We start from the raw sequence: 26,877 nt of genomic DNA, 5'->3' as shown, positions 1-26,877 counted from the left end.
TACACAAAAATGTGCAATAGGAGGAGGAAACAAAGCAACAAGAATAGTGTCACGGAGGGAGACTGTTTAAAACTGATTTTTATTTAGCTTTCATTTCTCGTTCTGTGTCTTCCCTGCTATGAAGACATTAATAGTGTGTGTGTGTGTGTGTGTATATATCTATATTTATTTAGCAGTACTCTACTGCTGCAATGGTTTTTGAGCTTGAATATTTAACTATATGTAGTAATGCTTGTTACAAAATTTGGGCCCTTTGAATATGATGCTGTACAAAGACGGCAAGGCAGTCCCTGCCCTCATGACCTTCCAACTTAAATGAAGGAAGCAAAGATTTTTAAGAGGAAACAGAACTAATAGGGCCAGCCAACTGGACTGGAGGGCCACAGCCTGTCAGGAGTAAAACCAGGAATTAAAACACATTGGTGAAATCCCAAAGAGGCTAGTACCCACACTGCTGTTCACGCAGGAGGATATCCTCAGGCTATCCTGTATCTTCCTGTCTTCAGGAAATAATTCCGACAGGATGAGCACTCAGAACAACTCTGTGAACACTTGGAGGGTGGAGCATACCTCTTAAAATCCCTCGGCTTCTCACTAGTGAAACAGCTGACTTGATTTCGAAAGGAATATCCAAATTTGGGAAAATAAAGCTATTGCCTAGAGGGTTGAAATTCAAGGCATAACAGAAAGACTTTCTGACACTTGGAGTATTGCCAGACACTTAAAAGCATAGAACCATCAGGTGCTGATTTACCACCTTGAACGACATTAAATGCTTTTGGTTAGAAGCTATTCTGTGAATCACAGTCTTTTTTTGGTAAAGGCTTGGGTTTGCTGTCCTGTCTCTGTAGTCACTGATGACCTTAAGGTGCTGCTGGGAAGGAAGTGGGTTTTAGCCCACATGTCCTGTTTTGTCTTTGTACTTCACACAGTGCCATGGTTCCTGAATACTTCCAGGAGTTTATTAAGCAGACTAACATCTGTAGAATAACTAACATCTGCTGTGCTGTTTCTTGTTTCCTCCCCAGGGGAGGTGTGTGGCAGAGTGGCTTATTTTATTTTAAATGGACTTCCAAAAAAACAAAAAAGCATATTAAAAAACCCAAACAACATACACCAAGATCAGTCATCTTTGAGAGCTCAACATAAGCACACAGTACATGTGCACATATAAGGTAAAGTCAAAGGAATGTGCTGCATATTTTGAGCAGAAGGCAGTGAGGTGGTTTTGGCCCTTCTATGTTGTTCAGTGAACCAGTCACAGAATCATTAAGGTTGGAAAAGACCTTTAAGATCATCAAGTCCAACCATCAACCCAACACCACCATGCCCACTAAACCATGTCCTGAAGTGCCACATCCATACGTTTTTTGAATACTTCAGTGATGTTAACTCCACCACCTCCCTGGGCAGCCTGTTCCAATCTTTGTCTAGAGAAAGCTTCTTGTCCTGAGCTGATGAGCTGCACTTCACTGTAGAAAACTTCTCTGAGCTAAAGGATCAAAGCTGCTGGCTCAAGGCTTCAGTCTGTAGTTCTCATCAGCCTCTTGGGCACAACGCCTCGTGCTGCCTACTACTATTTTTAATCAAAAAAACTTTAGTAAAAAACTTTTTAGTAAAACTTTACTTTAGTAAAGCCTTTGACAACATCTCCCACAGCATTTTCCTGGAGAAACTGGCGGCTCGTGGCTTGGACAGGTTTACTCTTCACTGGGTGAGGAACTGGCTGGATGGCTGAGCTCAGAGATTGTGGTCAATGGCGTTAAATCCAGCTGGCGGCCGGTCGCAAGCGGTGTTCCCCAGGACTCGGTTCTGGGGCCGGTCTTGTTCAATATCTTTATAGATGATCTGGATGAGGGAATTGAGTGCTCCCTCAGTAAGTTTGCAGATGACACCAAGTTGGGTGGGAGTGTTGATCTGCTGGAGGGCAGGAGGGCTCTGCAGAGGCATCTGGACAGGCTGGATCGATGGGCAGAGGTCAACTGTATGAGGTTTAATAAGGCCAAGTGCCGGGTCCTGCACTTTGGCCACAACAACCCCAGGCAGCGCTACAGGCTTGGGGAGGAGTGGCTGGAGAGCTGCCTGGTGGAAAGGGACCTGGGGGTGCTGGCTGACAGCCAGCTGAACATGAGCTGGCAGTGTGCCCAGGTGGCCAAGGAGGCCAACAGCATCCTGGCCTGTATCAGCAATAGTGTGGCCAGCAGGAGTAGGGAAGTGATCGTGCCCCTGTACTCGGCACTGGTGAGGCCGCACCTTGAATCCTATGTTCAGTTTTGGGCCCCTCACTACAAGAAGGATGTTGAGATGCTTGAGTGTGTCCAGAGAAGGGCAACAAAGCTGGTGAGGGGTCTGGAGCACAAGTCTTATGAGGAGCGACTGAGGGAACTGGGGTTGTTGAGCCTGGAGAGGAGGAGGCTGAGGGGAGACCTTATTGCTTTCTACAACTACCTGAAAGGGGGTTGTGGCGACGAGGGTGTTGGTCTCTTCTCCCAAGCAACTAGTGATAGGACGAGAGGAAATGGCCTCAAGTTGTGCCAGGGGAGGTTTAGATTGGATATTAGGAAAAATTTCTTCACTGAGAGGGTGGTCAGGCATTGGAACAGGCTGCCCAGGGAGGTGGTGGAGTCGCCATCTTTGGAAGTGTTCAATAAACATGTGGATGTGGCGCTTCAGGACATGGTTTAGGGGACATGGTGGCACTGGATTTATGGTTGGACTTGATGATATTGAAGGTCCTTTCCAACCTTAGTGATTCTGTGATTCTGTGAAACTTGGTGAGTGTGGTTCTCAGCAGCTGTGGCCATGCTTTGGGAAGTGGCTGTGGTCTTCTGTCTGGAGCTGCCTGCCTCTTGAGCAATCTGGGGTGTGTGTGTATGCATCTTCCCCAAGTACTTTGAGTCTTTTGACTCAAAGATGTGCAGGAAAATACAAGGTGATTTTTTTTTTTCTAAAACCACACAAAATTCATGAAGATTTTTGTATGTGGAACTGAAACTTTGTTGCTTGTTTTCCTTGCTGCCTGGCTGTCTGTCTTGCCTACTTCAGCTGAGAAGTTGCCCTTAAACTTGCTTGTAATTTGTTACTTTCAGTACTCCTCCTTCTATTTTTATCCTCCATTTTATTAGTATCAGAAGGACTGATTCTGTGTGTTGCATGTACTTTCATCTGTAAAACATTGCTGTTGTATTGCTGCTGATGATTGTATTCTTATTTTAACCAAACTTGCTAGGTAGTCCTGTTTACAAAAGCTTAAAATTTTAGGCTGTGTAACTGGTTTGGATTAATCCTAAAATAGTTAATATTGGAAGAGAACTCTGCATATCATCTGGTACAACCTCCCACTCAAAGGACGGCCAAATTCAAAGTTGTATGATGTTGTTGAGGACCTTGTACTTACTGCTGCCATCCTGGCAATAATTGTAATTAGAAAAAGCTCATATATGCTAGTATACCTTTACAATTGTTAGTTTTAACCAACAGTTAAGATATTGTAAATCTGTACTAAACTGCTTTTTTTCTTTTGCTGTTGTGGTCTATTCTGGTTGCAAAATTGTTTGCTTTTGTCTTATTGCTTTTGCATAAATGAAGAAAACAAATTTCCTGGTTCAACTTTTTAATGAAATCTTACTTAAAAAAAGAGAGAGCTAAAAATATATCCTGGTGATTTGAGTTGTAAAGTATACTTCACACGGTTTGTGGGGTTTATTACTTGTTTGCATGCCTGTTCTATGAAGGATGGTGAAAGAAGCACTCGTTGAATGAGGACCAGCAGCTCCCATGCGCAGCCCTGCATGTTCCTGCAGCACAGTTCGGCTACACGACAGCTCCATCTGCTGTTCTTGAACTACAGCTTTCCCTTTGTGTCCAACCTCTCACTTCATAATTTTATGTTGATTCTTGTGGTTTTTCACTCTTAGTACATTTTCAAAGAGTTTTTACTCTTGTGAGGAGGCACTCCTTGGGACACTTCCAAGCTGCATTTTGATGTTCAGGATTCAAAAGTTCTTTAAATTTCTTGGCAATAACCAGCAGTTGTGACATCTCTCTCTGTCTGCTTTACAAACTTTAAGATTTTTTTTTTAGCTATGTTATGTGTCTTGCCCTTGCAAAGACAAGTTACTACAAAATGCTCAGAGGGATGGAACACCTCTGCTGTAAGAACAGGCTGAGAGAGTTGGGGCTGTTCAGCCTGGAGAAGAGAAGGCACGAGGGAGACCTTCTTGCAGCCTGCCAGGACTTAAAGGGGGCTGATAGGAAAGATGGGGACAGACTTCTTAGCAGGGCCTGTTGTGATAGGACAAGGGGTAATGGTTTTAAACTAAAAGAAGGTAAATTTAGAGTAGATCTAAGGCAGAAATCTTTGACAAGGAGGGTGGTGAAACCCTGGCAGAGGTTGCCCAGAGAGGTGGTAGATGCCCCATCCCTGGAAACGTTCGAGGTCGGGCTGGACAGGGCTCTGAGCAACCTGCTCTAGTTGAAGATGTCCCCTCTTACTTTAGCAGGGTTGGACTAGATGGCCTTTGAAGGTCTCTTCCAACCCAGACTATTCTATGAGTCTACAAGGTATGAGGCCCCATCATCTAGCAATAAAGGAGTTCCTGCTTTTCAGTTGAGTAATAGGTGCTTGTGATTTTATTTTTTTTTTTTCCCCCTGGAGAAGTCTGGAATTGTCTTACCTGGCATGTCACACATGTCCATGAATGTTATGAATTGTGATGAACAGAGGCAGTTTAGCTGCTGTGAGGCTATCAAAATGTTACAGATTGAGGGAGGAATGGGAAAGAACATGAATAATGTCAGTGAGTCTATAGCATGGCTCAGTCAAGATGGAGAATCATTACACTTTGATCAATGTGGTTACTAAAACTGGCAAAAAAAATCCCCAACCCTTAAATTCCTGGACTGTTCTCCTTGGTATTGAGAGGTAGATTCACTAGAGCATTGGGATCTTGGGGTTTGTTTTGTGGGATTAGACTGACAGATCACATCACAAGGAAACCATAGTAAATCATATCTCTAAAAGGAAAATCAGCAGTCATTTGGGAAAATATATTCATATTTGGATATTTCTATCCTAATTTTCCAGTTCCTGTGGAATGGGAGCAGTAAGATGGCTTTTAAAATCTGTTCTGCACGATACCTCATTGAATAACCTCAGCCTGGTGCCAAAAGGATGCTTATCCATTAAACTACTCTGATTTTTTTTTTTTTTTTTCTTTTTTCCCCTTCCACTGGATGTCTTTTGTCTGTTGCATATTAAGGTGCCTGCACTGGGAAGATTTTGGTACATATCTCTAATTCAGGGGAGTTGAATACTTTTTGTGGTGTGGTCTTGTAGTTGGCACTGTGGCTTCAGGCAGGAAGGATGCAGAGTCAAGTTTTAAAGCTAAATGTTTAATTTTAGATAATTCCATAGAAGGCAGACAGGACCCATGAGCCTATTTTTTCCTGTCTCTGGCTAGCACCGTAACTAGAAAAGTTACATAGAAAAAGATACTTCTTTACAAACAGACCTGGCACAACAGAATGTATTAGTTGTACTTTCTAATAGTGTTGGATTTTATTAAACTATCCTGTAATTTTTATTAGATGTGCCTTATCTAGTCCTTCTCTTCAATTGTCCCAAGGTCTTATGAACAACGATTTTTTCGGTTGCTGACCTTGTTCTGCCTTTCTACATCTAATCATTATCTAATAGCTCTTGAATATGCTTGATGTAGAAAGTGAAACTAAAATTAATAACTGTGCAAATGAAAAAGGAGCAGGTGAGTCAGTGTAAAATAAGCCAAATATATATTGACAGCGCTTGAAAGCAGCGAGAGCGCCCTTAAATATGTGCATGATAACATCACCTCGTATGTAGTGGTCCCACTGAGCAAAACCGTAGAAAATACATTAGTTTTATTTGGGTCTGGAAGCAATCACAAAAGTTAGCTTATTCAGAGCGAACACCTTGTTTCTTACATCTGTCAAGACCATGCACAGACCTCCAGCAGTTCCTGCTGTTCTGCTAGCAGTGAGCTGCAGCACAACTGTCCTCTCACCTCAGTCCAAGAGTGAGTAAGCATTGAGAGAGTTTGGAAAGAGACACTTTGCAGCAGATTATATATTTTAAATAAATTCCTGCGCTTTCTGGAGTAGCTGGATCCTGCAGGTCAAGAGTTAGGCTTTCCTGAGCTGCCTGGAGGAATCTGCCTAGCAGTTAGGTCACTATGTTAGCAGCGAGTGCTTGGATTTGTGTGTGATTTGCTGCTTTTTAATGTTAGCTTACAGATATTCTGAAAGCAGGAAATGTGAAAGGTTGAGTCCTGGAGCATCTGAGAGATTTGGCAGAGCTGTTGGTGTAAAGGCAGATGGATGAGCAGAAATGTTCAAGCCAGCAGATGTCAGGCTGTTACTGCCAGCAGGAATCAATGTGGAAGGAAAAGATGATGCTTTGCGCTGATGGAAGTCAAAATTGGGAAACTACAGGTCATCTTCAACTGATGAATAAAAGTAGTGATGATTGTGAATATATTGTAGTTGAGCAGCATAGCTCTTCTGGACTAGTTTTTTGTTTTGGTTTGGCTTTTTTATTTTTTATAGTAAAAACCTGTGTGGGTATTCCAGAATAATATTATGCCCATGCAGGGAGTTACCTTGTCAAAGCAACTGATAAACTTTCCAGTATAGATGAATGCTTGGGGAAAGGTCGGGGGGATAGTGCATAGAAAGCAGTGTGAATAAAAGCTGAAAAACTTTTAGGAATTGAAATTAAATTTCTAATGAGGGAATAAAACTAACACTGTGGGGTTTGGGTTAAGTGGTATGTATAGGCTTGCAACATTTATAGGGCAGTGGGAAAACTGTGGAGGGTATGTGTATTCGTGAAAATTGCAAGGGGAGAAACACTCCATAAAACTACCTGAAAAATCTGTCAAAAACACAAGTAGTACAGAGAATTAGTATTTTCTAAGAATTAACACCTCACTCCCACTTTCTAACAAGAACCTGTTTAAATTTCAATCCTATTCCAAAAGAGGGGTGGGGGGAGAAGGAAAAGATGGACTTTTTTGTTTTGTTTGTTTCAGTTTTGGTTTTGTTGTGGATTTTTTTAATAAATAATAAGGGTAGTAAGGAATTTTCCTAAGACTCAAAACATTGTGGGACAATGAATCTTTTTACTTGTTGATACAGTTTTATTACATCAGATACTTTGTGACTGTTCAGCAGATTTGTCTGATTTTCTAAATATATTCAGAATAGCTCATGTTAAGTATGATACTATAAAAAGGGCATGGATTTTTTTATAGCTGAAAATAACACTTCCCCTTCAGCATATACACCTGTAATTTTAGCTGGTTTCCTTCATAAAGCAGAAAAATTCTGACAAATTAGGAATCCAAGAACATAAATCACTTCAATGTCATATTTTTTTATCTTAGAAAATGTTCTTCCTTTTCTTTATTTTTCAACTGTAAAGTAACTGTCAGTACTTGCAGTGGACTCGATCAATTTTAGCTTTCTGAACATGTTGTTCCTTCTTACAGGTTGATCACTTTGGATTTGACGAAAATCTGACATTCCAGCAGCGGTATCTGGTAGCAGATCAGTACTGGAAGAAAGACAATGGGCCAATACTATTTTATACAGGCAATGAGGGAGACATCACGTGGTTCTGCAACAATACAGTATGTAGAAAATAGATTCTTGATTCTTGAGTTACAATCCTTCTTTCCAGTAGTGGCCTACCGAAAAATAAGGACGAATAAGGACACAGTGTCAGAATATCATTTAAATTAAGTTTGTGGTGGTTGCTATGATTGTTATAGGAGGAAAAAGAAGCTGAAAAAAAGCACAGAAAAAGTTTTAGGGGGTTCAGGGTCCTGTTTGCAGCCCATAGAAGTCAAAGGGATGCACTTGTATTATCTTTGGAGTAGTGAAGAAAATTTCTAGAGGAAACACTGTAAGATGGCTCAAACTAAGAATGCAAAGTTTTGGACCAAATTATGCCTATCCCATTACTTGAGATTCCCCAAGTGAAATGGGAGGTTTTGATGTTTTGGTTTGGGTCTTTTCTCCATAAGAAAAATGTGAAGTGAAATGAAGGGGGTGGGAAATCAAAGATAAATGACTCTTGTTCTCTGACAAGACCTGTGGAAGCTTTTACTTCCCTGACTGATACAAATGCAGAATGGCGCATGTGGGCATTTTTCAGCTACTTCAATACAAAGTCCAGTAACACAACAGGAGGTGGCATGTGCTGGGCTCAAAGCAACCAAGGACTGCTTACACACTTTGTTCAGTCAGCAGGTGATCTCTGTCTGCCTGTTTCCATAACTGGTGGTAGCATGCTGCTGTCAACAAGTAATAACAAGTGGTAGTTATTTATTAGTTGAAAATAAGTGTATTGCAATGCCCTAGGTTATTACTTATTGCCAAACAAATTTTTTGTTCTCTGTAATGTAGTCCTAACTCAAATGCATGCTTTTCCCCAGTAGTGTTTTTTATTTCCTATGGGTTGAGCTTGTGCCATAGGAGTTCTGGCAGGATTACCTATGTGTACTCACAAAACAGTACTGCTTAATATTTTGCAGAATTAGAATATACATGTTTTCTTTGTATGTGTCCCTGTCTCTGGGTGGATATCTGGTTTGTGTGTTTTCTTACTTCAGTGATACTTTAAAACCAAATTGCACTCTGTCTTTATAGTTGTGTTCCAATAGTGCTATCTTCTACTAAGAGTAAGAATTGGAATACACTAGACTAAAAGTAGAGACTTCGAAAAGAATTGATTCAACTTATTTAAATGTCTGTTTTCCCTCAACCAGGGTTTTATGTGGGATGTGGCTGAAGAACTTAATGCCATGTTAGTATTTGCTGAACATAGATATTATGGAGAATCTTTGCCCTTTGGGAATGAGTCTTTCAGTGTAAGTGTCTGTTTTTCTTCCTTAAATGTGTTCTATACACACATAATTCTGCCTATTGTTATACTTGCCTACTGCAATGACTGTTAGCCTGAGTAAGATTTAGATGTGCTACAAGCACACAACTGTCTTATTTTTGTAACTACCAATTCTAGGATTAAAAAAAGAGTCCAAGATTTTCTAGCACTTCAAGGGACACCTGCAGAGAATATTTCATTTGTTATTAGCCATAGATTTAGAACTTGACAGCTGCTGTGGGGAATAGAAAGATTGCTGCTGGAAATAGCTTCCGTGCTGTATATAACCTACTTCCTTTGTCTCAGGATTCCAAGCGTCTGAATTACTTGACATCAGAACAAGCTCTGGCAGACTTTGCAGTACTGGTTGAGTACTTAAAGACGACCATTGCAGGAGCCCGTTACAGTCCTGTCATAGCTATAGGAGGATCTTATGGAGGAATGCTTGCAGCCTGGTTTAGGATGAAGTATCCCCATGTGGTAGCTGGGTGAGTGAATTCCTGGTGACTTGAGGCAGGTCTTTAATCTCTTCAATGCCTTAGTTCCCCTCTGGGAAACAAGATTAGTAAATAGAATAATAGAACAGTTTGTGTTGGAAGGGACCTTTAAAGACTATCTAGTCCAACCCCTCTGCAGTGAGAGGGGATATCTTCAACTAGATCAGGTTGCTCAAAGCACCGTCCAACCTGACCTGGAACGTTTCCAGGGATGGGGCATCTACCACCTCTCTGGGCAACCTGGGCCAGTGGTTCACCACCCTCATTGTCAAAAATTTCTTCCTTAGATCTAGTCCAAATCTTTTTTGGTTTAAAAAACCTTGTCCTATCCCTTACCCTGTTGCAACAGACCCTGCTAAGAAGTCTGTCCCCATCTTTCCTATTAGTCCCCTTTAAGTCCTGGCAGGCTGCAAGAAGGTCTCCCTGGAGCCTTCTCCTCTCCAGGCTGAACAGCCCCAACTCTCTCAGCCTGTCCTTACAGCAGAGGTGTTCCATCCCTCTGAGCATTTTGGTGACCTCCTCTGGACCCGCTCCAACAGGTCCATGTCTTTCCTGTGCTGAGGGCTTCAGAGCTGGATGCAGCACTGCAGGGGGAGTCTCCCGAGAGTGGAGCAGAGGGGCAGAATCCCCTCCTTCGACCTGCTCCCACGCTGCTTTGGATGCAGCCCAGGAAACAGTTGGCCTTCTGGGCTGTGAGCATGTAATTGCCGGCTCCTGTCCAGCTTTTCATCCCCCGGTACCCCCACGTCCTTCTCAGTAGGGCTACTCTCCATCCCTTCATATCCCAGCCTGTATTGACACCAGGGGGCATTGTGATTCATTTGCCCACTTCTCGAGCTTGTCCGGGTACCTCTGGATGTCCTTTCACGTGTGTCAATCGCACCTGCTAGAGTTGATTTTTGTGGGCAGGGGCTCTGCAGTTGGATTTGCACAATGCCTTTTGAGAAAGACCTAGCTGCTAGATGAGAATGAAAAAATAATGATGTAAGCTAATCTGAATTTCTGCTTTATGTATTTACTTATATCTTTCTATTAGAGTCACGACTTATAAACTTCAACAGCCCTTGCATGCAGACCTATGGAATAGTTTTGCAATGTTATGGTTAGTTTGCGTAGGGCTCGGTGTCCAAGCTGAATTATAAATGCAACTTAGAAGCTGCAGGGAGGTATTGAGCAGAGGATGGGAGTTTACTTTGCAGGCGTTCAGGATGCATATGTTTTTCTGTATGTTTTATGTCCCCTTGCAGAGCTCTGGCAGCCTCTGCCCCAATCTGGCAGTTTGGTGATTTGGTTCCATGTGGCACTTATTTCAGTATAGTGACTGATGATTTCAAAAAGAGTGGGACAGGCTGCTCAGAAAGCATCCGGAATTCCTGGAACGCCATTAACCACCTTTCCTCAACAGGTGAGACCTCACCAATACTTTTTCAAAGAGTCATAATGTTCAGGATTGTGTTATAATTTCATAAAATCAGCAAGTTTATGTTATGGCTTTCACCTGTATATGTATTTAGTTTTTTTACATAATACTCTTAGTGTTGAAGACTGACAAATGAGCTTAGCATTATTTTTCAAATGTTGGTTTTGTTGGATCACAAACTTCATTCATGTCTGGCATAATTCAGAAACCAGATCCAAACATCCCTAAGGTCAGACAGCAGCTGACTCCAGATCAGAACCTCAAGGCTTGTATTCCTTTCTGACAAACTAGACCAGATAATTGTTACTCTAAAAACAAAAGTTTAAATGCCAGCAGAGGCAATCAAGTCTAGAAAATCACTGCAATCCTTATGGATTCAGTGCTAGAGATTCAGTTCAACTTGATCTTAAGGGTCTTTTCCAACCTAAATGATTCTATGATTCTACAAACACCTGAAAGGAGGTTGTCACGAGGTGGGGGTCAGTCTCTTCTCCCAAGTAACAAGTGACAGGATGAGAGGAAATGCCCTCAAGTTGTGCCAGGGGAGGTTTAGATTGGATATTAGGAAGAATTTCTTCACTGAAAGAGTTGTCAGGCACTGGAACAGGTTGCCCAGCGAAGTGGTTGAGTCACCATCCCTGGAGATATTTAAAAGACATGTAGATGTGGCGCTTAAGGACATGGTTTAGTGGTGGGCTTGGTAGTGTTTGGCTTATGGTTGGACTCGATGATCTTAAGGGTCTTTTCCAACCTAAATGATTCTATGATTTTATATCAGATGAGCTCACTGTACAGCAAAGGAATTAAATTAAAAAAAAAAAATCTTGCTAGTTGAGTTCAGTGTCCTAAATAGAAAGCTTGGTATGATGAGTTAGCTAATTAAAATCAGGGAAACTGAACTGGATGAGTTCTAGAATATCTTGGAAAAAAAAAATATATTTTACTCTAGATAAAATAATGAGAGTCCCAAGAGATCTCTCATTAATAGTTCTTGCACTGTGAGCTGGCTGGTTTGAAGTTTTCCTTTCATTGGAAGAGTGCCCCGAAGAAGTAATTCCTATCAAAAAAATGCCAAATGTCATGTAAATCTGCCTTTGTTTTTGGTAATGTTATCTTAGCTGTGACATACCCATATGCTGAAGTATACTGATTATATTTCCCTTCACTTAGAGGTGCTGACTAAAATCTGATCTGCTATGCTTGTATGTATGTGGCATAATTTCACCAGATTAGTTATGCTAAGGGAAATATTTTTTTAGCAGCAGTACAATTGACCTATGTGTTAATGGTACAATACATTAAACATTATTTTATTTTTTATTAAAGATGCAGGTTTACAGTGGCTTTCGAGCACATTTCATTTGTGCAGCCCACTAAAAGATCTTCAGGATGCTGCTATATTGAAAAACTGGCTGAGTGAAACATGGGTAAACTTGGCTATGGTGAACTATCCCTATAAAGCCGACTTCTTACAGCCTCTGCCAGCTTGGCCTATACAGGTGATTGAGAACCAATGTCTTGTCGAACTGACCATTTGGTTTAACTAATTCTTCCCTTCTCTCCCAGGCTGCACCTTTTCCTTTGTTTTTGTCTCTGTAGAACCAGCATGGCTGAAAAGAGAACCAGGGCAATATCTTCTTGTGCATCAACTGGTTTGACTAACTGCCACTTGTAGGGCTGATAAATTGCATCAAGAGCCCAGAAAAGTGCCAGGGATGATGGCAAAACCTGAGCTGTCCTGCGGAGTTGTTCTTCAGGAGCAGAAATGTTGCACAAAAAGCACGAGTGATTAGAGCTTCTGATGCAAAGGCTTAGCTGTCAGAGCTTGCAATTAAGAGAAAGTTTTGAGACTATGTCCTTTTTAATATGGGGGAACGAGTGAGAGAGGAAACGTGGATCCCCCCAAATGTATTCCTTGCAGTGTCATTTCTCAAAGCAGAACCACTTTTCACACTTGTAAACCTTTACTTGTGCAGTTCTGTTTATCTGCAGTGCTTTGTCAAAGACTTCAAATTTCTTGGAGTGTTTTTGTTTTAAGACCCTGGCTGAATTTCCCTGCATGGCTTTGCGTTATTGTGTATGGCTGGTAGGGTAGATAAAATATTAGTATTTTTGGCTATTAAACAGTAGTTAAATATAAAAAAAAAAAATATCCCTCATCTAGAGCTGCCTGTTGGAGGAGGGGATGGACATTCATCTGTCCTGTGCCTGTCTGCAAAGGGCACTATGAGCACCTTGAAATTTATTTCTGCTTTGTTATCAATCTGACACAACTTAAGAAATGCACTCACCTTCACCACTGTCCATGCGATCTCTGAGATATAAGCCTAAAATACAAAAGGCTGTGGCTCATCTGGACAATGCTGATGTATGAAATATGAGTTATTTAAGCTGTTCAGATACTTTTTTCTGAAACACAAGCTCTAATCTGACTCTGAGGGTGAGGAAGGGGGCTAGAACATGTTTGAGTAGCTAACTATATATGTATGTTGCTTAATCTATTGTGGGCTGCCAGTACTTTCTCAGAAATACTGATCTCTTCTCAGAAATACTGATCTCTTGTCTCTACCATGCAAGCTGAGCTTCAGATACAGGGCTGTCTGCAAGCCCTCTGTTCTGCTGTCTGCAGTGTATATTTTCATGAATTAGTGAGCTTTCCAGGCCTCTAATTGCCAAGTTAACTGATGGCAGAGCTAGCCAAACCATAAAACCTACTTGGAATGGCAAAATGTGGGAGCTGTACTCTGATGTTGTCTGTAGGGAACAAGGGAGGGATCAGTTTCCCAGCTTCCACATGGAAAATGAGGGGAAAAAGATTATACAGGGGGGAGGGGGAAGGGTAGTAAGATCACTTCTTGGAAGATGCACTTTGCATTGGCCATGTGAGTTGTCCGCGTGTGCCTATGCACCTGCATTGAACAGCATTGGAGTTGCAGTGCATCCTTTGCTCCCTGCAGAGAGAAATTCTGGATTCTTCTGATGGGCTGGGAGCTCAGATTCACAGCTTTTACCCCACTATGCTGTTCTTGTATTAGTCCAGACTCCATGGGAGCAGGAGTAAGGAAAAGCCTTGCCAAAGAGAATATTGTCGTTTTAAAAAAAAGTTTTAAGATGGAGAAACTTTCTGGGGCAGTAGCGTTTCTGTTTTGTTTTGTTTTTTCCACTACTTGCATCCACATGATAAATACAATTTATCACATGATAAAATTACAAAATCATGTGTTGCAATGATTTTGCATTAAACTCTACTCAAGATTGCTCTTAGTTTTTCACCAGGAAAACAGTGCCTTGTTCCACTACCTCATATTTTCCAAACACAAAGAGGTAAGGATTTTGCAATGCTGCTCTATAAAAGGACTTAAAAATATTAGAACTTCCTTTACATGAATGTTTCCATTTGTACTACAGCAAACTGCAGGGAACCCCAGTCTATACCTAGAGCTTTTTTGTTATGTATTTGCATCTTACTGTCTTTCATTACAGAGGTGGTAAATATTCTTTAAGTATTACCTATTTTAAAGAACAGGAAATGGAATGAAAAGCTTGGTGAATGAAATATTGAACAGTTGTACTGTTTTTTAAAGCTTTAATCAGGAAATGTAAAGTTTCAGGTTCCTCACAGTAGCACAACTACACAAATGGAGTATTTTTTAGGATAATGGTCAGGGTATATCATTGCATAGAAAGATGCCTTCTGGAAGTGGTCTGACTGTACTTTGAAAATAAATTGATATCCTATCAGGTATCATGTATTAATCTTTATTTCTTGCAGATTTAGACCTACCCCCTTCTGTCTTCATTGCAGGAAGTCTGCAAGTTCTTGAAGGATCCCAGTCTCTCTGACAAATTGTTGCTGCAGAATGTTTTCCATGCAGTAAATTTATACTACAATTATTCAGGAGAAGCCTCATGTTTAGACATATCTGAGACTGCAACAAAAAATCTGGGCCAGTTGGGTTGGTACTATCAGGTATGTGCTCTATCCTTTCTAAATTGCAACTCAGTGAGGTTTTTGGGCTAGAGCTGATGAGAATTCTCAACTGTCACTTAGTTGTTCATATATTGTGCCAGATGTAATTAATGTATTGATGACAAATGTAAGCATGACGCAAGTATGATTGTAGTGGGGAGGGCAAGACAGAAAAGAGAAGCAGCTTTCCCAGGAGGTGTAGGCTGTGTCTTCATTACCTAACTAATTGTTGAGTTTCAGATCTTCATATAGACTGAAAGATTATGTACACCAGCAGCATCTTGATCTTCTAAATCCCCCATCCCAGCTATCCACCGCAATTTGTGCATGCAAATACATCAGGATATGTTGATACTTACTTCTTTTAACTACAGCTGTTTATCCTGTAGCTCACTGAGACGCAACCTTTCCCATCAAGTAGGTAACAAAAATACAGATTCCTGGGGCAAGGGGCCCGGGATATTCTGCTCTCCCTATCCCATTTCTTAAGCACATGCAACACTGTTATGTACAGTCTCTTTTCTGAGGAGCAAGGCAGCTCCTTCCAGAAGCAAAGTGTTAAGAACTGGTGTTCGGGTTGTGACCATCTGCTCTTGGCTACTGTCTCCTATGTATTTGTTCAGAACAGCCCCAGGAGATATGCAGGCTTTAGAAGTTGTGCTCTGAGAAAGGGGAGAAATGCCATATAGGTAACAGAATAGGGCAGCTGGACTCATCAAAACACATCCACTCTGCAGCTTGTTCCCTGCCTGCTTCTGAAGGCACATGGGAAAGAGGTCAAGTAGGAACAGACTGCAAGTTAGATTAATAGTCGTGGGGGCTATGTTGCTTCCAGGATATAATTTGTTTTTCTTTTAGCTAGTATCACTAAGGTGTCAGTCTGTTTGTATGAAAGATGAAATTTTTGCTTGGCATCTGTTCTGGCCCATCTACAAGAAGGCCCAGAAAGAGGATCTGGGGAACTACAGGCCTGTCAGTCAGACCTTTGTGCTGGGAAAGGTTATTGAGCAGATCATCCTTAGTGCCATCATGTGGCACGTACAGGACAACCAGGCGATCAGGCCCATTCAGCATGGGTTTATGAAAGGCAGATCCTGCTTGACTAACCTGATCTCCTTCCATGACAAGGTGACCCACTGAGTGGATGAGGGAAAGGCTGTGGATGTTGTCTGCCTAGACTTTCATAAGGTCTCTGACACAGTTTTCCACAGTATTCTCCTGGAGAAACTGGGTGCTCATGGCTTGGATGCGCATATGCTTTACTGGGTGAAAAAAACCGGCTCGAAGGCCAAGCCCAAAGAGTTGTGGCGAATGGAGTTAAATCCAGTCGGCAGCCAGCCACAAGTGGTGTTACACAGGGCTCACTACTGGGACCAGTTATGTTTAATATCTCTGTCAATGATCTGGATGAGGGGATCAAGTGCTCCCTCAGTAAGTTTGCAGGGGACACCAAGTTGGGTGGGAGTGTTGATCTGCTGGAGGGTAGGAGGGCTCTGCAGAGGGATCTGGACAGGTTGGATCGATGGGCCGAGGCCAACTGTATGAGGTTTAACAAGGCTGAGTGCTGGGTCCTGCACTTGGGTCACAACAACCCCATGCAATGCTACAGGCTTGGGCAAGAGTGGCTGGAGAGCTGCCTGGCAGAAAAGGACCTTGAGGTGCTGGTTGACAGCCGGCTGAATAGGAGCCGGCAGTGTGCCCAGGTGGCCAAGGCGGGCAACAGCATCCTGGCCTGTATCAGAAAGTGTGTGGCCAGTAGGACTAGGGCAGTGATCATGCCCCTGTACTCGGCACTGGTGAAGCTGCACACTGAATCCTGTGTTCAGTTTTGGGCCCCTCACTACAAGAAGGACATTGAGGTGCTGTAGCGTGTCCAATGAAGGGCAATGAAGCTGGTGAAGGGTTTAGAGGACAAGTCTTATAACTAGCAGCTGAGGGATCTGGGGTGGTTTAGTCTGAAGAAGAGGAGGCTCAGGGGAGATGTTATCACTCTCTACAACTACGTGAAAGGGGGTTGTAGCAAGGTGGGTGTCAGTCTCTTCTCCCAAGTAACACGTGATAGGAAAAGAGGAAATGCCCTCAAGTTGCACCAGGGAGGTTTAGATTGGATAGTAGGAAAAATTTCTTCACCGAGAGGGTGGTCAAGCATTGGAACCGACTGCCCAGGGAAGTGGAGGCACTTAGGGACATGGTTTAGTGGCAGTGTTAGGTTAATGGTTGGACTCAATTATCTTAAGGGTCTTTTCCAACCTAAATGATTGTGTGATAGTTTAACAGTAATTACTGGTAAAATACGGTTTGAGCTTATTTATTTAAATACTGCACTAACAGCTATTGAACAGTATCCTGGGAATATATCTTGTTACCCTGCTCTTTCAGGCTTGCACTGAGATGGTGATGCCCATGTGCACAGATGGTGTCAATGACATGTTCGAGCCTCAGAAATGGGACTTCGATGCACTTTCAGAGGAGTGTTACAGGCTGTGGGGAGTGAGACCTCGCCCCTCTTGGATTCTTTCTATGTATGGGGGGAAAAACATCAGTTCACACAGCAACATCGTCTTCAGGTGAGCCTTGTTTCAGCTTCTCAAATGGAGTCTTCCATCAGTTTGGGTTGTCAGTGCAGAGAGCCTGCTCTAAGTAGCAAAAGGATCTGTCTCCAACACTCCAGCTGAATGAATGATGGGCATGCTTTGTGTTGCTCTTGAGGGTAAAATGGTCAATCTGCAGTGGCCAAAGAAGTCAACTATTCAGTCACTGCCTGTGTGACTCTAAAAGAAGAATCTGTGTTGGGATTCTGCCAAATGTAACTTTCTTTCCATGTGGGTTCCTTCTTATCTTGTGGCTAAAGTCCAGGTTTCCCATGCTGGTAAATCCGTCTAGCTTTTGTGAAGCCAAAGCACTGTCTCTTCTACATAAAAGAAAAGTCTAAACAAGCTCTAGCTATAACACAGGATCTCGGTCACTAAAATTGTCGCTGTGGGTGATAGCCTTGCGGAAGGGCTGGCGTGATATTTCTCTTTCCCTTTGATACAGGAAAGAGAGGGAAGTAACTTGGGAAGCTTTCCTATCGCTGCCAACTGCATTTTTATTTTAGTGGTAATTAGGCAAGTTTCAACAAACTTGAGTAAGATCCAAATACAAAGAGATGTTTTCCATTCTAGCAAGGCATACCGGTAATACAACAGAAGTTTGTCTGAAACACCTTTGTATGTGGACAAAAAGCAAAAGAAATGTTTCAGTCTAGTGCAAAAACTAGTGCATGCTGCTTGCTTTCTACTTAGCCTTCACTTTCCTTATTTTTGAGGTTAAACTCTCCTTTCTTTAAAGGGAGATTCATGTAGCTGTGCTTTTGCTGTGATGTGATTCAAAACATTGAACAGTTAACTCCTGGCTGGCTGTTCATCAGGTCATTAAGTGATAGGGAATCATTTAATAAACCCACTGAATCCTGTGCTTCAGGCAGTCTGACTTGCTGTACTCATTGCCCACTATGGGCAGCTCCTGGATATATATTCCTCTCTGCTCTGGTTAAAAGTGTGCAAGGGTTTTTAAAAAAACAAAAGAGCAAAAAAACCAAACCCTGCTGCCACTTCAAACAAAACTCAATTAGCCTGTTGGACTTGGTAAATAGGTGTGTATTTTAAAAGTAGAAAATCTTCACTTGAGTTGAAGATTATTCTCTAGATGTCAGCTGTTAGCATTGGTCTGTTTGGCTCCAAAGGCCTGTTGCTTTCCTCTTGTTTGGCTCTTGCTGTTTCTGTCCCAGCAGGATGAGAAATTCCACCCTTTTTTTTTTGAAAACTTTTTAATAAAAAAATTATTGGTTTAACTTAATTTCTGCAAAGTGGTGCTTATTTCCAAGACTTCACAGCTCTGTACAGTAGAAATCCGCTTTGTAAGCGATAGACAAGCAAACAAATCTAAATAAGTGTTTAAGAATTTATGCCAGCTGAAGGAGCTTGAAGTGAGAAAAGCTTAAAAGCAACCAGATTGAATGAAGAAGTAGTGCTGTACATAAAAAGCTCTGGATCTCAAGCTGGGTTGTTTATCTTCAAACAAATACATTGTCAACACTGTACACTTTATGTAAGAGCCTTTTATCCTCAAACACTGCGGAGTGCTTTACAAAAAATACCCCTACATTTACCAGGGGATGTGGCTCCCTGTGGGGTAAAACGCACTGTGTTTCAAGTGTTGGGCAACTCACACAACAGTTCAGCGCAAGAAGGGGAAAAATACTCCATCTAAAGAGAACCACTGTTGGGTGGATTTATCCAGCCACAGTGGGATTTGGCCAGGATGCTTAAACTGGTGTTGCTGCTTCTCCCTCTGCGAGCAGTGCATCACTCTGCAGATTCAAATGGTGTTGTATGTATTGTAAGGCATCGACGCAGGAATCTCCGTTGCCACTTTGGTACCTTCTTGGAGGTATGTAATTAGTGTGTGAGTGCTTACTTAGGCCGTAGGCAAATACGACATGCCTGTCTTGAGCAGCGCATGTATGTTAAAACACTGGTTTGAGGACATTGGGACTTTCAGAACCCTGTTTGCCTTCTCTCTTCTAGCAATTTCCACTCCTGGTACTCTTACTGGAACATGCTCTGTACTTGGTGTGGAAGTGCTGCACAGTGGTGGAAACGGATTTTAACACTGTTCATGCATATGGTGGCAGAGAGCTTGTACCAGTTGGTAGCGTCTCGTCATCGACATACTGTGGTAGTCAAAATCAGCCCAGGTTATGTCAGACAGTATGAGATTTGGTGTGCACAGTCTAAAAATGGGTACTTTTCAATCTGGATGGATCACATCTAGGTTGTGGGCTTCTAAGCTAGGGCATCCACCTATCCAGTTCTGTACTGGCAGGGGAGGGGCAGAAAGCAAAAGCTCTGTTTTGAGAGATACTGAAGCTATGTGCAGAAGCAGGTCTTGTTAGCATAAAAGAAGGGAATGGAGGAAAAGAGAAGGCAGATCACTACCTGGCTGAAGAGAAGGTGAGAGAAAAAAGTTAAGAAAAGACAACGTGGCAGTTGTGGAGAATGGGCATGTTATAAAAGGATGCACAGAAAGTGCTTCTAAGATTGTGTAAAACTCCTTGTTCTGGGCAGCACTGGAGGGCTGAGGAGGCTTTGAAGAGATGACAGCAAAGACAACAGTTTGCTGTGGGTTAGGCAGGATGCTAGTTATGCTGTCAAGGAAATATGATTAAATGAAAACAGGTCTAGTGGCTGATCACTTGCATTAGTTGTTTGCTTTTTTCCTCAAGCCCTACTTGCCTGGACACTGCTAGAAAGAAATGGCTGAGGTTTTTATTCTTTTTTTTTTTTTTTACTACTTCTGTTACACTGGGAAAATCCTGTCCTGTAAGATGGGCAAGTGCATGCATGCTTAGCTTTAACACACAAATAATCCATTCCCGTTGGTACTGAACTATCTTATTCTGTAAAACCGTTAAGATTTACAGAAGTAATCTTCAGCAAGTATCACTTCCCAAACTGCGTCAGTGCCTCTGGTGCCATCATTTGGCAGGAGCCACAGAGGATGCAGCCAGCAGCTCCCAGAAAAGCCAGAGAGAGTTGTTTTCTTGTGGCATGCTTAGTTTCCACGTGACTGGGACCAAAAGATCCAAGTTCATGTACATCTTGGGTCTCTCAGCAACTCATCCCCCTGTTGCCAAGGTGCTCTGCTGATTCAGGCAATCTTTTAAATCAAATGCTTTTTGCTTATTGGGCAGCTTTGTATGCTTTTGTTCTGCAGATACAAAATGTTTCTCTTAAGTCATATTTAGAACCATGGAAAATAAAGAACTACAGAGATTCAAGAGACTTTATTTGTTTCTCCATTGAAATAAAAACAGCCCACAAGTATTAGTTCAGACCTCATCAGGTTTTCACTCTTAGTTATTTCTACAAAACTCTTTCTTACTCACTATTTCTTTCTGTTATTTTCTGTTGCTGCTGCTGTGTTATTTTCCTAGCTGCATATCTCTTAATGTCCAAGGATGTTTTCATTTCTTAGATCCTCCTAGAAATTTACACTGACATACAATAGCTCACCTTTAATGTTTTCTTTTGCAGGCAGGTCCTGTATTTTAAGTGAGGAACAGATCTAGATTTGTGTAGTTCTGTGAGCACACGGATTGTTGCTTTCTTTGTGCAGAAAGATGGACCACATGTGGGAAGAACATTGTAGTGAAGAAAACAAAGATGTAATAGGGATTACTGGGTGAGGTCCAAAGCTAGGAATGAGAGATGCAAAACTCTCATCCCAGTTCAGCCATTGCTCCATGGACCAGGCATTATTTGGATCCAAGTCCACAGTGCACGGAATCCTTTCATTGACTTGGGGTGAGGCAGGAGGGGGAGTAAATTGCATTAAATTGTCCTGTTAGAGGAAGAATAATTTTAGACGATTTCCTGAGGGATAAAAGCATTATTTTAATATGGTTGTTATTAGAAATAAGGGGACTAATGGAAGGTCCAGGCATTTCTTTGCAAAACCAGGTTGGCACACAGCTGAGAGAGAAAAAGGTAGAACTTCATGAAAATTCAGCTCTGAAGGGTCCATTTGGTTGTTAGTTTATGGTACACTGAAGAACGAAAGCAAAGTGCTTCGATTTGGGAATTTGGACCTGTCTCGGTACGGGGGAACCTGAACCTTTTTTGACAATGACAGGTGGCAGCAAATCTATCTCCAGAGGTTGTGGCACTATTGTAGGTTATTACCTGAATTAGCAGATAATTAATGACAGAAGGATAGCCTTGCTTACGCTGCTGATAGCTCCATACCTCTGTCAAGAAGGGCCCTTTCAGCAGAGGGGTGGGCAAGAAGACATTGGGACAGGGCTGAGCTCTGTACATAAGCAAAACTAGTTGAAAGTCAATGTGGCTCTGTTGATGTGAGCTGCAGTCCCACTGCTGACTGCTGTACCATAACGAGGTATTCTTTCCTTACAGCAACGGTGGCCTGGACCCGTGGTCTGCAGGTGGGGTGACCCAGAACATCACCGATTCCCTTGTGGCAATCCTGATCCCAGATGGAGCCCATCACCTGGACCTACGCAGCCGCAACCCTTTGGACCCCAAATCTGTGCAGCAAGCTCGAGCCTTGGAAATCTGCTACATGAAGCAGTGGATTGAAAAGGCCAGGCATAGCCACTGAAGTGGTACTGCAACAACCGTGGCCACTGTACCTCTGGCTTTGCTGGGAGCAGGGCCAGGCCTTATCGCACGGTCATCTGAACATTTCACTCCTGCTTCCTCACCTGTGTTGCAGTGCTAACCATTGCTTGTGCCCATGAGAGGAGCAGGTGGCAGGCAGATGGAGGGCATTGTTAGATAATAAACTTTAGTCGAAGCGTATGGATTGAGCTGCCCGCTCTGGCTTGCTTTCCTCTTCTGCTCTTCTCAAATGTTGTACTTTACCGTAAAGTAAAGAGTTCCTGTTCTAGGCTTGATGCCTTCCTTGCTGTGCTAGGTGACTGTCCTGACTGCTGCTATATAGTGGATTAAATGGCAGTGCTGTTGATGAAACTCCTGCCTTCAGTGGGATTGAATTTCAGACATCCTCAGCTGGTGTAAACTCTCATGGCAGGGCCATGGAGATAATGGGAGAACAAAAATCACATCTTACTGTGATGTTGGCATGGGGAGACTGGCTGTGCCATTTGTAAAGAAACTAAACAGCCTTACCCTTTGGAATCAGCGCTGGAAAAGTAAATATCTTTTTTTTTTTTTCCCCTTAGTTTTCTGGCAGCTTACTAATCAAAGCTGCCTCAGGTGGCTTTTCTGTTCTGTGCTGTGCTGAATGGTCAGGGCTGGGCCCAGACTCACTCTGCTGATAACTGGCTGAGCATGCACAATCTACATCAGGGTTTTATTTCTTCCTTTGCTGTTTGTCCTAATCCTGAAATATCTGCCACTGTGATGATGGTTGCCAAAGAAAACTCTGGGTGTATTTTGTGTGTGTGTACGTGTGTATCCCCCACAAGCACTTAGCTTTTTCAAATCAGGAAGCTTTCAAAGCTATTCTCTTGAAGAGCAAATGTGACACTTCTGCTGGCTAGATCTTATGAAGTGACAAATAATTGGGGCTGTGCCTTGTGTGGGTTCCTCCCTCCCCCCATTCTGTGTATTGTTCAAATTCTGCACGATCTGTTTGCTGATGGCCCTTCAATAAAAGCCTTTTTTAAAAAAAAAAATTGTTTGCGGGACAAACTATTCAAAACACAGAATGCGGCTATCCTCTTGGATCTGCCTAAAGCCTGATGCTGAGCTCAACAAGCCAGGTGCACTGGGCTTTCTGTAAGGCTTCCAAAACAGGCAAACTGCCCTGATTCATGAGATGGCATATTTGACATTAATAAACGGCTGGGGCCATCCCCTCGTTTTCCAGCTTTGGCTTCATTCACACTGAAGCCCTTCTTCAGAAAGGATTCTTTGCAGTTTAAAGGACAACTTCATTTCAGAAAGACTCAGGCAAGGCTTCTTGTCCCCAGACTCTTAAAATTCCAATTCTGTTGAAAAGTTTTCTCAGCTTGGATATGCCTGATAGTTGAGTATTTTCGTAATACCAGGTGGCCTTTTCTGTTTCCAGTCTCCTCCCATCCTCTGGGAACAAAGGAAATCCAACACTGAAATTTTATCTTTTAAAATGCTCCTGTACATCTTTCCAATAGAGTTCCTGGCATTCCCTTGTCTTGTGTTAAACATGGCATTTATATTCAGACTCTGCAATCTGAACCCCTCATGCTCTTGAGCAAGGTAGTTACTTAAGAGACTATAGAGAACAAGACCAGAGAAAGAACCACAGGGGGAGAAGGAACAGCTACGTAGAACTTGCTTGAAACCTGTTGACTGAAAGCTGTTGGCAATCCCTTTTCCAATAGTTCCAATTTTTGGTACTCTGCTGTAAATAATACTCTAGTCTCTTGCTTGTCTACTTTATGATGACGTGGTAGCCTTGAATTTTTTTGAAACAAATAAAAATGATTGTTTTCTAATCAAATGAGTTGCAGTCAAGTTTTTAGAAATACCATTGTATCTTCTTACATGTTAGTTGATATGTGGTAATATCCTGGTTTACTGCAAGCCAAGGAATGGAATCTGCAAGAGTAAATATGAATTTGGGGGTCACAAATGGTTTGTAACTGTAAGCAAGAGCCTGGTTCAACTGCTCCCACTCTGCTGCTCCGAGTGCAAATTCTGGGAAAAAAACTTCCATGTTGTATGGAGAAGGATGTTGGGATATTCATGCAAAGGGATGTGAATGGTCTGAATTGGCAGCCACTGTATCTAGTAACTTATAGTAATATACAGTGATCAGCTTCTGTCTCCTCTCTTCCCCCCGGTAGCTACCTTACTGTCTCAGGGAGCAGCTGCAGTTTCATTGTTTGGAAGACATTTTGTAGTTTAAGTCAGAATAAGTACCTAAACTTTCATTCCTTCCCCCCCTTTCATAAGCAGGAAAAAAAATTGCCTTTAATGAAAATTAAAAAAACGAAAACCCTGCCATTTTCGAATCTGAGAAATTGCATTTAAAAACAAGTTGTTCAGTGTTTTGTGGGTTGTGGTTTTCTGGCTGGGTCTTTTTTGTGCATTTTTTTGTTGTTGTAGGGTGTGCTTTGTATTTTGATTTTGGTTTGGGGTGTTTTGGGGTTTTGTTTGTTTCTTTTTTGTGGTTTGGTTTTTTTTTTTACTATTCCATTCAGTTTCTGTCTGTGAGAATCTCATTCTAGTGCACGTGGGATCAGGTTCTTACTGCTTGGACCAGCTTATGAATTAAGTGACTAGCTTTGTGTAGTTTTTAATTGTTGTTCCTTTTTACTTTTTTCCTCCTCAAGTTGAGTGGTTGAAACTTCAGGTCCTATTTACCTTGAGCATTCAGACTTCATCTTAACATCTCTGAACACATCCCTGGACGCTACTGAGGGACTGTCTGTGGTGTTTGGCTACCTCGTCTAAACGTTCACTCTCCTCCTTGTTTCATGCAGGTGAGAACAAAATGGGCCACAGAAAATGGCTGATTTCTTTTTCCAGGTATATGGTGATGGGCCGTACTTCTCTAAGGTTTATGTGTGTCCTTGGCATGTGTCATGAATGACTGGAATTTAAAAATATTATGTTTCCTACTCGTTGGGGAAAATGCAGAAGGAAAAAGAATAAATGATTTGCCCAAAACATAAATCTTGCTGATGAAACTGCAGCTTTTATCAATAAAAAATGCATTAAAATACTGAAATGTGAGCGTCTAGAACCGGATTTTGTTTTGCGAGGACGTGAATTTTTATTACGTGGCAGATTTGGAGTTCTGCAAACAACGTTACCTTGTTTGTGCTTGACTCTGGTGGAGCAGGAGGGAGACTAGTTCAGGTAATCCTCAAGTTCCACACACAGCAGTCAGGAGGCCAGATGGTGAGTCTGCGCTTATTTGGTACTTTCTCATTTTGGAGGTTTAGCTGCCTGGTGAGGAGCAAATGTACAAACTGGTTGTTCTCCATAGGTGACCATGTCAAATACAATCAAGCTATTGTAATGAAAAATTAAAAGCATTTTGGTTTTAAAAGCTTGTTCCAGTCAGAAGCGAACACGCACTTCTTGCACGTCGAATGAAGGTTGCGTGGACGGATCCGTAACACTCCCTGACCCAGCAAGTGGAGGTTTTAACTGGGCTGTGTAGCCCACAGTTAATCAGGCAGGGCTAAGGCTGCAGGGTCTTGGGAGGCAGCTAAATAGCTTCTGCAACTTGTTGTGTTTTAGGTAATTTTAACTTTGAAGATCATCAAATATTGCACCATCAAAGATGATGATGGAAAGGAAAGCCCCTCCAGGAACGGGGAACGTGGTTTCTAAATCACAGGAAAAGTGCATGCAGAGTGAGAGTCAAGTTTTGTCTCCCATACTGTCTGCCCACCAAATATTTTGCAGACAAATGTCAGTATGCTGTAAATAAAGTTGGGGTTTTTTGGGTTTTTTTTACCTCTGCTCTTAAAACAGGTATTTAGCTGTTGTGAATCTAATCTCTGAGGAGTGGGAAAGGATCATAAATGACTTAAAGAGCTTTCTGTAGGTTAAAGACTGCACATTGACACGGGTATTTTAGCTCCTTCCAGGACTAATGGTGGAATCACTGGGCTTTCTGGCAGTCAGGAGGATGCTATGAAACCCCATAGACATGGGCTTGAGAGAGCACAGAGACAGTATACTCCAACCTTACGATTTTTGCTCTCCATGGTTGATTCAGAACATCATTGCTATGCTGTAACTGGGGACGTGCATTCGTGAAACTGTGTGTTTAGAGGAAAAAATGGAAGAGTTTTTTGGTAGTTTGAACTACTCAGACTGGTGAGGCGATGATACTTGCACTCACAGCCTTGACCAGCTTGAAGGACTTGTCTGTCCTCACGATGGTCTTTCAGTACAGGTTTGTGCTTGTGTTGCAACAACAAAATAGGCCCTTGCAGAGCTGGGCAAGTAACACATTTGTCTCATCCTTCTGAAACATGCTGCTGCTCCTTCAAAGAGAAGTTGTTCTGAAGTTGAAACCGTGCATATGTGACTTTTACTCCACAGGAACGATTTATAAATGATCCTTTGGAGGGGTTGGTTTGAATCCCTTTGCACGTGTGTCTGTCATTTGCCATGATAGCGTCATCGGCAAATGACAGACACTACTAATTCCTTGATTTCACAGCCTCTGCCTCCAGGTGCTGAGGTTGATGTTTAGTGTAGTACTGGGTGTTACTACTGTAGCCTTGAGATTTTTTACAATCTATCCTCTTTGTGTGTTTTTAAACTAAAGCCTTGGTCTTACAAATATAACTCTTTACAAGTCCAGCTTCTTTAAGATCATCTATGTTAAAAAATTAAAATAGTCTCTTTTGGCAGTGTAGGTTAACAGAAAAGGTATGTTATGGTGTATTACCTGAGCAGTGAAGCAATGGCAAAAGATCTGAACTGAGGATGGTATCTGGGGTAAAATCACAGTGCTTAAGTGCTTTTCAAAATTCCCCTTTTACTGTTTTGTTTTTTTTTAAAAAATCCCTATGTTGTCATTCTAAAGACGC

The 26,877-nt window shown here is 42.1% G+C and overlaps 1 protein-coding gene across 1 annotated transcript in view; it reads left to right on the top strand.

The window, feature by feature from the left end:
• PRCP (prolylcarboxypeptidase) overlaps positions 1-21,974 on the top strand; it is a gene marked incomplete at its 3' end in the record, with an annotated part of 33,229 nt that extends 11,255 nt beyond the window's left edge. Inside the window, exons 2-9 of the mRNA XM_082013322.1 lie at positions 7,530-7,670; positions 8,811-8,912; positions 9,233-9,414; positions 10,671-10,828; positions 12,170-12,342; positions 14,649-14,813; positions 17,193-17,380; positions 21,770-21,974. Of these exons, the coding sequence (XP_081869448.1) occupies positions 8,817-8,912; positions 9,233-9,414; positions 10,671-10,828; positions 12,170-12,342; positions 14,649-14,813; positions 17,193-17,380; positions 21,770-21,974 (1,167 nt within the window). The 5' untranslated portion in view covers positions 7,530-7,670; positions 8,811-8,816. The remainder of the gene's footprint in view (positions 1-7,529; positions 7,671-8,810; positions 8,913-9,232; positions 9,415-10,670; positions 10,829-12,169; positions 12,343-14,648; positions 14,814-17,192; positions 17,381-21,769) is intronic.
• Positions 21,975-26,877: the final 4,903 nt, after the last annotated feature.

The sequence above is a fragment of the Phaethon aethereus genome (genome assembly GCF_964289735.1).
Source record: "Phaethon aethereus genome assembly, chromosome: 1".
NCBI classification, from domain to species: Eukaryota; Metazoa; Chordata; class Aves; order Phaethontiformes; family Phaethontidae; genus Phaethon; species Phaethon aethereus.
The sequence above is the reverse complement of the archived record's forward strand: the minus strand, read 5'-3'. Positions and strand labels throughout refer to the sequence as shown.